The 15460-nt window shown below is 48.7% G+C and overlaps 1 protein-coding gene across 1 annotated transcript in view; it reads right to left on the reverse strand.

Annotated features, from left to right (window-relative positions):
* Positions 1–15460, reverse strand: part of MAD1L1 (mitotic arrest deficient 1 like 1) — a 320736-nt gene that overhangs the window by 237800 nt on the left and 67476 nt on the right. The window contains exon 10 of the mRNA XM_079718283.1: positions 4049–4135. Coding sequence (XP_079574409.1) covers positions 4049–4135 — 87 coding nt within the window. The remainder of the gene's footprint in view (positions 1–4048; positions 4136–15460) is intronic.

The following is a 15460-nucleotide window of genomic DNA, read 5'->3' on the forward strand; positions in this document are numbered from 1 at the left end:
CTCACAAAACCTGAATACTCTCGTGTCCTCAGCACACCTCCAAGGGAACAGGATCAGCCTTCAAGCGCCAAAACCAATGCTGGGGCGGCCACAAAAGAAAGGCAAGGTTCCCCGGGCTGTAATTAAACTCCTGTCCAAAGGCACTGACACACCCATTCATATCAGTGACCAATGGTGCCCCTGGAGCTGTCCGAGGTCAGCCACGAAACGGAAAGCACAGAGAGGCTGGCCCGGCGGTCCAGGACAGCCCGCTGACAGAGGCACACAACTGTTAGCTCTCCCCAAAGGACATGCTTACAAGATGCCAACCAGCACCCCGCAAGACCTCTGGCCCCACCACCGCCTGCACGCCACCTGTGGTCTCCTGAGCGCTGCTGAACGCCAGGCACCTCCTGCCATCTCGCCCCCCACCCCAAACAGCCCTCCGAACCCTCCGACTGGACCCCCGCCTGCCTGCGTGCTGGCCAGACCCCAGGCTTTCACCCTCTTGCCAAGGTGCCTCTTCCGGCCTAACCTGAATTTCTGCCCAACTGCCTTTAAAGACGTGAGGAAGTGAAATCAGCTGTTCCTGCCTCAGGAGGTTTCCTGGCCTCCGCACGGACCACCCCCATCATGGCCACATCGGCCTGCTGCCTGTGAGAGCATCAGCTGCCCAGACCCCTGCGAGCGTGAATGGCGCTGCGCACACGTCCCCTCCCCGTTCTGCTCGGCAAGGGCCTCGAGGGCACAGGACCCCAGCTCCCTGCCACCTCCTCACAGGGCCTGCATGTGACTCTACCATGAACAGATGGGGCAGGAACCCGACGGCCCCTTATCGGCTGAGGCCTTAAGAACATTCCTGGGCTTCTCTGACCCGTTCCATCTCCAGGAGGAGGGAGATCTCCCGCGGGACCTCCCTGAGATGAAGGGGATGGTGCACGTACGCACTGGGCACGACGCCAGCACACGGAAGTGCTCCTTGGACGGCCGCGTGGTCAGTCTGCTGAATGAGGACGGGACCAAGGGCACCTCCATCCAGCGGGCAAGCAGCCGTTCCTAGGCCCTGTGCCCCGTGCTGTCACACCTCACCTCACCTCCCGGGGCCCATCAGGCAGGTGCCAATCCTGCAGAAGAGGTGAAGCACACAGCTCTTTCTCGGGATGCCCGAGACTCAGTTGCTCCTGGGTGGCTGCATCGGCTCTCAGAGGAAGTCCAAGGGTCCCAAGAGGTGGACAAGTTGGCAGGAGTCACGCAGACCTACCAGCCACCATGAAGGACTGCTCCCGGAGGTGGAGAGTCCGTTCCTGAACCAACCCCAGAGAAGAGACGGGACGGCTGAATCTATATGTGTGACCATAGTCGAAAGCACTGCCAGAGCTGTGGACGAGAGCTACATTCACGAAGCTGAGAGGCTGGATTTCCTGCTGCTGCTCAAAGCAGGTCATTTTAGAAAGTACCTCTCAGTTTGGCGGGAGAAAAATGCAGACAAGTTTCCTTTCCTCTAATAGTTCATTCTTTTTCAAATTCAAAGTAAAATAAAGAGGATTGCCTGGAAAAATCAAAGGCTTTAATTTCAAATCACTTTTTTTTTTTTTTTTTTTTTTTTTTTTTTTTTTTTTTTTTTTTTTTTTTTTGGTGGTACGCGGGCCTCTCACTGTTGTGGCCTTTCCCGTTGCGGAGCACAGGCTCCGGACGCGCAGGCTCAGCAGCCATGGCTCACGGGCCCAGCCGCTCCGCGGCATATGGGATCCTCCCAGACCGGGGCACGAACCCGTATCCCCTGCATCGGCAGGCGGACTCTCAACCACTGCGCCACCAGGGAGGCCCTCAAATCACTTTTAATGCCCGTTTCATCTGACAGTAGCTTTGAAAGCAAAAGGCAGTCTTTATCATTTGAGGTATTTTTTTTTAAGTTTTTTTAAAATTAATTAATTAATTTACTTTTTTTTTTTTTTTTGGCTGTGTTGGGTCTTCGTTGCTGCATGCAGGATTTCTCTAGTTGCGGCGAGCGGGGGCTACTCTTCGTTGCAGTGTGAGGGCTTCTCATTGCAGTGGCTTCTATTGCTGAGGAGCACAGGCTCTAGGCAAGTGGGCTTCAGTAGTTGTGGCACACGGGCCCAGTAGTTGTGGCTCGCGGGCTCAGTAGTTGTGGCTCACGGGCTCTAGAGCACAGGCTCAGCAGCTGTGGCACACGGGCTCAGTTGTTCCGTGGCATGTGGGATCTTCCTGGACCAGGGCTCGAACCCATGTCCCCTTAATTGGCAGGCGGATTCTTAACCACTGCGCCACCAGGGAAGTCCTCATTTGAGGTTTTTAAGCTAAATTGATGTGATTATGTCCAACATAACCAGATGCTTCTAAAAGCCCATTTTCAAAGAGACATCAGTCCCCCAAACAAGAAAGCCTTCCTTCGGTTATTAATAAATTATTGAAACGCCATCTGCACAGGGGGTGAGGCCGTGGAGGATGATCACGGAGAGCAGGCTGACTCCCACCCCCAACCAGCTAGTCAGCCAGTGCAGGGCACCCGAGGTCCCTCGGTGGTCACCGTCCTCTCAGCCTGCCCCCAAGCCCTTCACCCACTGGAGAGGCTGACCTCACTCAGCTGTCTACCCCCAAGTGAATCATGTGGGAATTGACTAGTTTAACACCATCCTCCACAGGTACCTGGTCTGGGGCAGACATTCAACCCCACTTGGGCCAGTGAGAGTGACTGGGGTGTGGGGAGTCTGCCGCCAGTGGGGGTCCTCGGACAGGTTTCCTTGTTCCAAAAAGGAGACCCAAGAAGGAGACCTCTCTTTCTGCCTCTGACGTGACACCCAGAACCTGGTCAGCCACCCTGCAAGCACGAGAGAAACCAGCCTGGGCCCCAGGGGACAGAAGCGGACAGCCCTGCAAGAACCCAAGTGCGGCTCGGTGAGGAACAAGCATTTGGTTTGGTGCCCTTCCCGGCACAGAGCTCCACAAACCCTTGGAATTTCCTGAACGAGGTGAGTGCCTTTTGTTAACAAGCCCCTTCAGCCAGAGCCCTGGGCAGGAAAGGCGGGGGAGAAGCCAGAGGAACCAACCAGGGGAAGAGAAGTTGGAACTTCCAGCTCCACCCCCGCCCCGCCTCCAAGGAGGGGAGCGGAGATAGAGACCAAGTGAGTCGCCATTGGCCGTGACTTAATCAAGCAGGGAACTCCATAGACACTGCTGAACAAGGCGGCTTCGAGTCCATGGACACCAGGAGGAGCTGGGAGGGCAGCACAGCTGGAGAGGACACAGCAGCTCTGCCCCCGTCCCCCACACACGCCTCATGCATCTCTTCCCAGCTGGCTGATCCAAGCTGCACCCTTTGTAATAAACCAGTAATCCTAAATAAAGTGCTTTCCTGAGTTCTGTCAATCATTCCAGCAAACTATCAGAGAGGGGTTGGGGGGACCCTGAATTTGCAGTCAGATGAAGTGTGGGTAGCCTGGGAACCCCGAGGCAGGCGCGCCTTGTGGGACCGAGCCCTCACCTGTGGGGTCTGGCTGACCTGGGAGTTAGTGGCAGAGCTGAACTGACTCCTGGGGCACTAAGCAGGTGTCAGAGGCAGAACTGGTATGGAACCAGTTCCTCAGGCCCTGGAGGAAGTCAGAGCTGCCTGCCTGGGTGTGGACACAAATGGCCCGGCTGTGCTGCTACGTGGGACCCTTCCCGAGGGCACAAGTCCACACACGTACAAACACTCAGACACTTCAACCCAGGTTCCAGGTTTCCACACGTTCACGGGGCCACGCAGTGCCCATGCCTCCACAAAGACGCACATGCTCCTGGTGGGGCGCACGTCTTCCTCCCAGACCCCATGGCCCGGAAGCCAGCCCAGCGCTCCAGGGCTGATCTGCCACAGCGTCCAGATGACAGTACGCCCGCCGCCTCAGCTGAGTCTCACTGCCACGGGGTACCCCGCTGCCCCAGCTCCCGCTCGCTCAGGCCGAGGCAGGGATGGTGAAGCACAGCCACTCCTCATCCAGGGGCACACTCACCGGCACCCCGCTTTCCGAAGCAGACACATCGCCACAAAACCATGGGCCGCCAGGCCTACCTGCTGGTGATGGAGCTGTTCCTGTCCTTGAGGGCGAGCTCGCGCTGCTGCAGCTCCACGATGAACCTGGACAGGTCCTCTGGGGTCCTGGGGGGGTCAAGAACAAGAACACGTGTCAGTGCTGGTTGTGCCCTGGAGGGGGACTGGCTGACACTAGAAGGCGGCCCAAAGCCACGCCAGCCACTGGCGGTTCACAGACCTGGGGCAAGTGAGGGCCTGCGCACCGTCCCCGGAGCAGCGGGGTGTGGAGCTGTGCACTCACCGCCACCTGGGCTCACACCACAGCCAGCCACTAGCCATGTAACACTGGGGACACTACTTTTGTAAGCCTTGATTTTATTTCACCTGTAAAAATAGGGTCGATACATAACAATGTCACCATGCAGAGGATTTGAAGTGAGGTTTAAAAGCACCTACCAGGCAGCTAGCAGAGGAGGTGCCCAGTGTATTCCAGTTGCCTTTCCTCCCTTCCACTTCAAAATCCAGGTATGAGAACAGCAGCAATGTAACAACCACAACAGATACCCACATGCCCAATGCCTCGTTATTTTCAAAACTATTCCAGGGGTTTCCCTGGTGGGGCAGTGGTTGAGAGTCCGCCTGCCGATGCAGGGGACACGGGTTCATGCCCCGGTCCGGAAGGATCCCACATGCCGCGGAGCGGCTGGGCCCGTGAGCCATGGCCGCTGAGCCTGTGCGTCCAGAGCCTGTGCTCCGCAACGGGAGAGGCCACAGCAGTGAGAGGCCCGTGTACCGCAAAAAAACAAAAACAAAAAAAAACTATTCCAGGTTAACGATCTCAGTTAATGCTCAGAGCTGCCCTGCTGTTTACTGTTTCCATTTTGCAAACGGGGAAACTGAGACTCAAAGACACTGATGGCTGGTTCAAAGGCCACCCACTCTCAGCAGCACTGAGCCTCAATCTGAACCCCCTCCTCTAGCTCAGCACCATGGCTCAGGAGAACATACACCAAGAATGTCTTTGACATACAGGTGGCCAACAAGGACATGAAAACATGCTCAACGTCGCCAATTACTAGAGAAATACAAATCAAAACTACAATGAGGTACCACCTCACGAGGTCAGAATGGCCATCGTCAAAAAGTCTACAAATAAGACATGCTGGAGAGGGTGTGGAGAAAAGGGAACCCCCCTACACTGTTGGTGGGAATATAAATTGGTACAGCCACTATGGAGAACAGTATGGAGGTTCCTCAGAAAACTAAAAATGGAACTACCATATGATCCTGCAATCCCACCCCTGGGAGAGGGACTGGAGAAAACTCTAATTCAAAAAGATACATGCATCTCAATGGTCACTGCAGCACTATTCACAATAGCCAAAACATGGAAGGAACCTAAGTGCCCATCAAGAGATGTGTGGATAAAGAAGATGTATACACACACACACCCCCAATGGAATACTACTCAGCCATAAAAAAAGAATGAAATAATGCCATTTGCGGCAACATGGATAGACCTAGAGACTGTCATACTGAGTGAAGTTAAGCCAGACGGAGAAAGACAAATATCATGTGATATCACTTACATGTGGAATCTAAAAAAACGATACAAATGAACTTATTTACAAAACAGAAATAGACCCATAGACATAGAAAACAAACTTATGGTTACCAAAGTGGGGAGGGGGGATAAATTTGAAATTTGGGATCAACATATACACACTATTGTATATAAAATAGATAAACAACAAGGATCTACTGTACAGCACAGGCAACTATATTCAATATCTTGCAATCACCTATAATGGAAAAGAATCTGAAAAAGAATAGATATATTTAACTGAATCACTGTGTTGTACACCTGAAACTAACAACATTGTAAATTAACTATATTTCAATTTTTTAAAATGGCTGATTTTATTTTTAAAATGTCTTTGAGAGACAGAATGGAACACCCAGCGGAGTGCAAACATTCCCGACACCTGCATGGGGCACACAAACTAGACGGCTCGCTGGTGTGCAGCGGCTGAGAGGAGGTGAGCACAAGGGCCGGAGCCAGAGTCCAGGGCTATGCAGGGGCCATGGCTCGGTACCCACAGGCCCTCCTCCCGGCCCCCAGAGCCAGCACAGTGCCCAGTTTCCAAGAGCGCTCTCTGGCCTCCTCACCCCTCCTGCTGAAGTCGGCACCTGCAGTCACATCGTACCCAAGGACCGCTCACAGAAACCTGCTGAAACCGAGCCTCATGTCCAGGGCCCACAGACCCTGCACCGCCAGGCCCCTGGGGCCTCCTCACCTCCCACTGGACTTTCCTCTGCTGCCTGAACACGGCAACCCATTTGCTCCCCGAAACTCCGCGATAGTTAACCCTGGGCCTGCAAAGCTCTTCCTTCAGTCTCCCCAAGCCTAGCTCGTTCTCAAAAGAGAGGTCTCAGGAAAGATGGCACTTCCTCCAAGAAGCACCCAAGCCTCTCCCCACCCCATCACGACCCTCGCTGCACAGCACCACCCCCCTTGCTATCAGTTAGGGGTCTCTCAGTGTCTGCTAGAACGTTAGCCCAAAGACTTCCGCTTGTCAGTGGTACGTCCTGAAAGCCCAGCGCAGGCCCTGCAGAGAGGGGGCCCATGGCCCCACTCGTCACACACAGGGGTTCTGTCATCAACATTCCTCCCAAGGTAATTCCATGATCTCTCCCTTTCAGACCACCTCATGGAGGCCCTTCCCTGGCCACCAGAAGAAAAGCCCTTTATTGGACATTTTGTGAGGACGTGGCCTCAAGGTGTGAACCACTAGGCACAGTGCCAAGATTTCTACCCTTACTCTGCCCTGAACACAAGCCAACTTTGTGGATTAGAAAATACTTACATTGAAAAGATGTTTACCAGTAGAAGACCTTGAGAAACTAAAATCTAGGAGGGGGGGAGGTTGAACCAGCCTTGAATGCCAATTCCCCATTCTTTTCAGAGCTTCCTAATGTTTTCCAACCTCAGGGAGTTAAAGATACTAATAGGAAAATAAGTAAGCAAAACAAGTAGACCCTTTTAAGCCAAGAGATATTTTTTCTGAAACACTGTTAAGAGATTTAAGTTGTTTTCTATTTTTCTATGTTAGTCAAAGGAGTATGCAAACTATTATTAAATCAATGGGAAGTTTATTTAAAACCAATGAAGCAACTTGCAGGTCTACTTTTGCAAGGCCCCCAGTCCCTATGGGCCCAGGACCAGCCAACGCCGTGTGGACAGGCAGACGGGTGCCCAGAGGGTGGCTGGGGGAGCGTGACGACGACCGCCCTCCTCCTCACTCCCTTTCCAGGCTGGGCCAAGTCTGCTCAGACCTGCAAGAGCAGTAAGAGCCCGTGGAGAAGCATCTGCCAGACAGACGGCCACACACTCTGCGGGGCCTCTCACTAGCTGAGGGGCAGCAATACCCTCCAAGCAGGAGAGCAACTGGCAGAGTCTGGAGCACGTGGCAGCAATTTAGAAACAAGAGTCTTGCCCTGAGGTACAAATTAGCCCCACAAAGCCAGGAGCTAGAGTAACACAGAGGAGTCAGACTCTTAGCCAACGTTCTCCATTTTCCTTTGAAGTAAAGATAATTTGAAATGTAACAATTTAATAATGAGGGGAAATTAGGAACGGTCAAATGAAGAGAAAAATGAACTCCTTCAGAAACACTCTACTCCCGCTGACGGCTCCAGGCCTCCGCATCTTCCTGTGACACCTGCAGGCTGAGGCTGCCTCCACGCACACAGCCTCACCCCCACCCCCCGCCCAGGGCGGCCCGAGGCTCACGCCCTTCAGCTGAACTTCACAGAGGCCATCAGACACCCAAATGCTTTGGAACTTTTGAGCAGCTATTTCAACAAAGCATCAAGGGGCCTGGCTCCATATTCGAATAAACTAAGCAGGAAACTGGCTTTCCTGTACCCCCCACTCCATGCCACTCCGCCCCCTCGACCAGCCATACAAACATTTGTGCTGCTCCTCCCAGAGAGGACAGAGAGCTGCTCCCATCGAGACCAGCGGGGGCGGGACGCCGGGGGCGGGGCGCCTCTGCACAGCCACGAAGGTATGGCTCTCGCACCGTCCAAGGCCAAGGCAGACTCTCCAGCAGTGGCTTCCCGGCCACGCCCCAGCCCCAAGTCCCAGGTGCGGTGCCATCATTCAGATGCGCCGACACCCCCCAACCCCGCTCCCCACAGAGGGGGCGCTTCAAGCTGCAGGGCCTGCCCTTCTCAGGTGGTGCCCAATTCCGGAGACCAAACTGCACAGGCATGGACCCCGCATCCCATTCCTGCCTCAGCCCTGCCCTGGCCGCCGCTGCTGGAAGGCACACAGCAACGGGACCACCTTCTCCGTGTGGCCTCTAGGCTGAAAACCTGCAGCTCCTACTCTGTAAACAGAGACTCAGGAGTCCTGTCCAGTCATCCCTACTGGCCACTAGGTTTCAACTTCTCCTAAAAACCCAGAGACCAGGAAGCCAGGCGACAACACTCAAGAACTATTCTACCCTCAGAGACACAGAAAAGGCGGGAAGTCTTTAAACAGATGGATGGACTGCGGGAGACCCGAGGCTCAGGTCACAGCTCAGACAACTCCTGGCTCAGCCCGGCTCAACAGGGCTTCTTTAGGCTTATTTCCAAAACCCCAAGACCCAAGCACACGGCGGCACTACCACCTGATAACCCCTCGCACATCCGTTCACGTCACGGGAGTGGGAACCTTTAAAACCACTTCTTACGGTACACAGTTCAACCCCACTGTAATATGAGGACTGGGAAGCGAGGACAACACAGGCCATGGTGAAAGCGGTGTGAGAGCTCATCGTGTAAATGAGGGCACACGTTTCCATTTAAAATGATCATTAATCAATGAACAGTATGGAATTCCACGCACCTTGAGTTTGCAGTGTTGATCAAAAAGAAAACGTGTTCTGTTGGAGGACTGCACTGCATGACCTTCAGTTAAAACAGAGTACTTGTGAGGCACTGGTTTGAGAATGTTCCCCGTGAGAAAAAGAAAAGATAGCGAGGCGGGTTTAGCAACACGTGTACATTCCTGAGGCCGCGACGGGGCGAACCAAGGGCGCGGGTGGAGTTTGATCAAGGGGGCAGGAGGCCTCTGTCTATACTGACAGCAGTACTGTGAACACACCTGAAGAGAAGGAAGTAGGAAGAAATCAGGGCCTAAAGGACTCCCAAGGTAACCCAGTCCCCTGGGTGGACGGGCAGGAGGCATCTGGGTAACAGAGGACATGATCCCGGGCAGACTCATGCATCCCCGAGGCCCCACCATGGGCTCCTTGGGGAAGAAACCCAGGCAGGAGAGCTCACTCATCCAGCACAGCGGCTCCTGTGACCCAGCAAGACAAGTCGCTAGCAAGGCTACCGCCCTGCCCCACTGCCCCAAGGAGGGCTGAGCCGTCCTCCTGGACCAGGTAAGAAGAGCGGCTGAAAGGGGAGACCACACCCAGCGACCAGCAACTGCACTTCTGGGAACACGTCTCAAGAAAGCAACCAGGGGTGTGCCCTACGTGTGGTTAAGTACGCATCGTGGCATTGCTTGTTTCTTAACGGTGGTAAAACACATGCAACACAGACCTTCCCATCTAAACCACTTCTGAGTGCACACTCAGCGTCAGTGAGTCGTGCAGCCATCACCACCATGCATCTCCAGAACCTTCTCACGTTCCCAGACTGAGATCCTGTAGCCATTAAATGACAACCGCAATTCCCCCCACTCCCAAGCCAGCCCTTGGCGCCCACCCTCTGCTCTGTCTCTATGAAGGCGATGCCTCGTATAAGTAAAGTCGTGCACTGTCTGTCCTTCTGTGTCCGTCTTAATTCACGCAGCCTGAGGCCCGCAGTGTGTCAAACGTCTCATGAGTCAGACTTCCCTTCCTCTTTAAGGCTGAGTAACATTCCACTGCCTGGATATACTTAGTTTACTTAACCATTCATCCTTCAATGGGCACTTGGGTTGTTTCTACCCTTTGGCTACTGTGAATAATGCTGCTATGAACACTGGCTTTCAAATATGTGTTCAACTCCTTAATTTCAACTCTTTTGGATATATACCCAGAAGGAGAATTGCTGGATCATTCCATTTTCAATTTTTTGAGGAACCACCATACCATTTCCTATACCAGCAGTATGGCCGCTACGGATCACAGAAAGCACACGAGAACAGAGGAGGGCATGCTCCCTCCTGGTCAGGGCAACAGGATACGTATGGCTTCATGGGATGTGGCATTGTAAAGCGGGGGGGGGGGGGGGGGTCTGGAATAGTCAGAGTAACCCATGGGCCATTTGCACCAGAATCATCTGGATTAACTCGAGCCCACCTACCTCCAACTCTGGACCCACTGAAACGAAACCCCTGGAGGTGGGGTTTGGGAGCTGCCAACAAGTGATTTTTTTTTTTTAACATCTTTATTGGAGTATAATTGCTTAACAACGGTGTGTTAGTTTCTACTGTATAACAAAGTGAATCAGCTATACATATACATATATACCCATATGCCCTTCCTCTTGCGTCTCCCTCCCACCCTCCCTATCCCACCCCTCTAGGGGGACACAAAGCATCGAACTGATCTCCCTGTGCTCTGCGGCTGTTTCCCACTAGCTATCTATTTTACGTTTGGTAGTGTATATATGTCCATGCCACTCTCTCACTTCGTCCCAGCTTACCCTTCCCCCTCCCCGTGTCCTCAAGTCCATTCTCTATGTCTGCGTCTTTATTCCTGTCCTGCCCCTAGGTTCTTCAAAACCTTTTTTTTCTTAGACTCCACATATATGTGTTAGCATGCGGTATTTGTTTTTCTCTTCCTGACTTACTTCACTCTGTATGACAGTCTCTAGGTCCATCCACCTCACTACAAATAATTTAATTTCTTTTTATGGCAGAGTAATATTCCACTGTATATATGTGCCACATCTTTATCCATTCATCTGTCGATGGACATCTGGGTTGCTTCCATGTCCTGGCTATTGTAAATAGTGCTGCAATGAACATTGTGGTACATGTCTCTTTTTGATTTATGGTGTTCTCAGGGTATATGCCCAGTAGTTGGATTGCTCGGTCATATGGTAGTTCTATTTTTAGTCTTTTAAGGAACCTCCATAGTGACTGTATCAATTTACATTCCCACCAACAGTGCAAGAGGGTTCCCTTTTCTGCACACCCTCTCCAGCATTTATTGTTTGTAGATTTTTTGATGATGGCCATTGTGACTGGTGTGAGATGATATCTCATTGTAGTTTTAATTTGCATTTCTCTAATGATTAGTGATGTTGAGCATCCTTTCATGTGTTTGTAGGCAATCTGTATATCTTCTTTGGAGAAATGTCTATTTAGGTCTTCTGCCCATTTTTGGATTGCGTTGTATGGTTTTTTGATACTGAGCTGCATGAGCTACTTGTAAATTTAGGAGATTAATCCTTTGTCAGCTGCTTCATTTGCAACTATTTTCTCCCGTTCTGAGGGTTGCCTTTTCGTCTTGTTTATGGTTTCCTTTTAAGTTTCATTAGGTCCCATTTGTTTATTCTTGTTTTTATTTCCATTTCTCTAGGAGGTGGGTCAAAAAAGGGTCTTGCTGTGATTTATGTCACAGAGTGTTCTGCTTATGTTTTCCTCTGAGAGTTTGATAGTGTCTGGCCTTACTTTTAGGTCTTTAATCCATTTTGAGTTTATTTTTGTGTATGGTGTTAGGGAGTGTTCTAATTTCATTCTTTTACATGTAGCTGTCCAGTTTTCCCAGCACCACTTACTGAAGAGGCTGTCTTTTCTCCATTGTATATTCTTGCCTCCTTTATCATCAAAGATAAGGTGACCATATGTGCGCGGGTTTATCTCTGGGCTTTCTATCCTGTTCCATTGATCTATATTTCTCTTTTTGTGCCAGTACCATACTGTCTTGATTACCGTACCTTTGTAGTATAGTGTGAAGGCAGTGAGTCTGATTCCTCCAGCTCCGTGTTTCTTTCTCAAGATTGCACTGGTTATTCGGGGCCTTTTGTGTTTCCATACAAATTGTGAAATTTCTTGTTCTAGTTCTGTGAAAAATGCCGTTGGTAGTTTGATACGGATGGCACTGAATCTGTAGATTGCTTTGGGTAGTAGAGTCATTTTCACAGCGATGATTCTTCCAATCCAAGAACATGGTATATCTCTCCATCTGTCGGTATCATCTTTAATTTCTTTCATCAGTGTCTTATAGTTTTCTGCATAAGGTCTTTTGTCTCCTTAGATAGGTTTATTCCTAGGTATTTTATTCTTTTTGTTGCAACGGTAAATGGGAGTGTTTCCTTAATTTCTCCTTCAGATTTTTCATCATTAGTGTATAGAAATGCAAGAGATTTCTGTGCATTAATTTTGTATTCTGCTATTTTATCAAATTCATTGATTAGCTCTAGTAGTTTTCTGGTAGCATCTTTAGGACTCTCCGTGTATATTATCTGCAAACAGTGACAGCTTTACTTCTTCTTTTCTGATTTGGATTCCTTTTATTTCTTTTTCTTCTCAGATTGCTGCAGCTAAAACTTCTAAAACTATGTTGAATAATAGTGGTGAGAGTGGGCAACCTTGTCTTGTTCCTGATCTTAGTGGAAATGGTTTCAGTTTTTCACCATTGAGAACAACGTTGGCTGTGGGTTTGTCACATATGGCCTTTATTATGTTGAGGTAAGTTCCCTCCATGCCTACTTTCTGGAGGGTTTTTATCATAAATGGGTGTTGAATTTTCTCAAAAGCTTTTCCTGCATCTATTGAGATGATCATATGGTTTTTCTCCTTCAATTTGTTAATATGGTGTATCACATTGATTGATTTGTGTATATTGAAGAATCCTTGCATTCCTGGGATAAACCCCACTTGACCATTGTGTATGATCCTTTAAATGTGCTGCTGGATTCTGTTTGCTAGTATTTTGTTGAGGATTTCTGCATCTATGTTCATCAGTGATATTGGCCCGTAGATTTCCTTTTTTGTGACATCTTTGTCTGGTTTTGGTATCAGAGCGATGTTGGCCTCATAGAATGAGTTTAGGAGTGTTCCTCCCTCTGCTATATTTTGGAAGAGTTTGAGAAGGATGGGTGTTAGCTCTTCTCTAAATGTTTGATAGAATTCACCTGTGAAGCCATTTGCTCCTGGGCTTTTGTTTGTTGGAAATTTTTTTTTTTTTTTTTTTTTTTTTTTGCGGTACGCGGGCCTCTCACTGTTGTGGCCTCTCCCATTGCGGAGCACAGGCTCCGGACGTGCAGGCTCAGCGGCCATGGCTCACGGACCCAGCCGCTCCGCGGCATGTGGGATCCTCCCGGACCGGGGCACGAACCCGCGTCCCCTGCATCGGCAGGCGGACTCTGAACCACAGCGCCACCAGGGAAGCCCTGTTGGAAATTTTTAATCACAGTTTCAATTTCAGTGCTTGTGATTGGTCTGTTCATATTTTCTATTTCTTTGTGGTTCAGTCTCGGAAGGTTGTGCTTTTCTAAGCATTTGTCCATTTCTTCCAGGTTGTCCATTTTATTGGCATAGAGTTGCTTGTAGTAATCTCTCATGACCCTTTGTATTTCTGCAGTGTCGGTTGTTACTTCTTTTTCATTTCTAATTCTAGTGAGTCTTCTCCCTTTTTTTCTTGATGAGTCTGGCTAATGGTTTATCAATTTTGTTTATCTTCTCAAAGAACCAGCTTTTAGTTTTATTGATCTTTGCTATCGTTTCCTTCATTTCTTTTTCATTTATTTCTGATCTGATCTTTATGATTTCTTTCCTTCTGCTAACTTTGGGGTTGTTTTGTTCTTCTTTCTCTAATTGCTTAGATGTAAGGTTAGGTTGTTTGAGATATTTCTTGTTTCTTGAGGTAGGATTGTATTGCTATAAACTTCCCTCTTAGAACTGCTTTTGCTACATCCCATAGGTTTTGGGTCACCGTGTTTTCATTGCCATTTGTTTCCAGGGTTTTTTTTTATTTCCTCTTTGATTTCTTCAGTGATCTCTTGGTTATTTAGTAGTGTATTGTTTAGCCTCCATGTGTTCGTATTTTTTACAGATTTTTTCCTGTAACTGATACCTAGTCTCATAGCATTGTGGTCGTAAAAGATACTTGATATGATTTCAATTTTCTTAAATTTACTAAGGCTTGATTTGTGACCCAAGATATGATCTATCCTGGAGAATGCTCCATGAGCACTTGAGAAGAAAGTGTATTCTGTTGTTTTTGGATGGAATGTCCTATAAATATCAATTAAGTCCACCTTGTTTAATGTATCATTTAAAGCTTGTGTTTCCTTACTTATTTACATTTTGGATGATCTGTCCATTGGTGAAAGTGGGGTGTTATTTTCCCCTACTATGATTGTGTTACTGTTGATTTCCTCTTTTATGGCTGTTAGCATTTGCCTTATGTATTGAGGTGCTCCTATGTTGGGTGCATAAATATTTACAATTGTTATATCTTCTTCTTGGATTGATCCCTTGATCATTATGCAGTGTCCTTCTTTGTCTCTTGTAATAGTCTTTAAAGTCTATTTTGTCTGATATGAGAATTGCTACTCCAGCTTTCTTTTGATTTCCATTTGCATGGAATATCTTTTTCCATCCCCCCACTTTCAGTCTATATGTGTCCCTAGTTATGAAGTAGACAGCATATATATGGGTCTTGTTTTTGTATCCATTCAGCCAGTCTATGTCTTTTGGTTGGAGCATTTAATCTATTTACGTTTAAGGTAGTTATCGATATGTATGTTCTTATTACCACTTTCTTAATTGTTTTGGGTTTGTCATTGTAGATCTTTTCCTTCTCTTGTGTTTCTTGCCTAGAGAAGTTCCTTTAGTATTTGTTGTAAAGCTGGTTTGGTGGTGCTGAATTCTCTTAGCTTTTGCTTGTCTGTAAAGGTTTTAATTTCTCTGTCGAATCTGAATGAGATCCTTGCTGGGTAGAGTCATCTTGGTTGTAGGTTTTCCCCTTTCATCACTTTAAATATGTCCTGCCAATCCCTTCTGGCTTGCAGAGTTTCTGCTGAAAGATCAGCTGTTAACCTTATAGGGACTCCCTTGTGTGTTATTTGTTGCTTTTCCCTTGCTGCTTTTAATATTTTTTCTTTGTATTTAATTTTTGATAGTTTGATTAATATATGTCTTGGCGTGTTTCTCCTTGGATTTATCCTGTATGGGACTCTCTGTGCTTCCTGGACTTGATTGACTATTTCCTTTCCCACATTAGGGAAGTTTTCAACTATAACCTCTTCAAATATTTTCTCAATCCCTTTCTTTTTCTCTTGTTCTTCTGGGACCCCTATAATTCAAATGTTGGTGCGTTTAATGTTGTCCCAGAGGTCTCTGAGACTGTCCTCAATTCTTTTCATTCTTTTTTCTTTATTCTGCTCTGCAGTAGTTATTTCCACTACTTTATCTTCCAGGTCACTTATCCGTTCTTCTGCCTCAGTTATTCT

This window comes from Hyperoodon ampullatus, assembly GCF_949752795.1.
Source record: "Hyperoodon ampullatus genome assembly, chromosome: 14".
NCBI lineage: Eukaryota > Metazoa > Chordata > Mammalia > Artiodactyla > Ziphiidae > Hyperoodon > Hyperoodon ampullatus.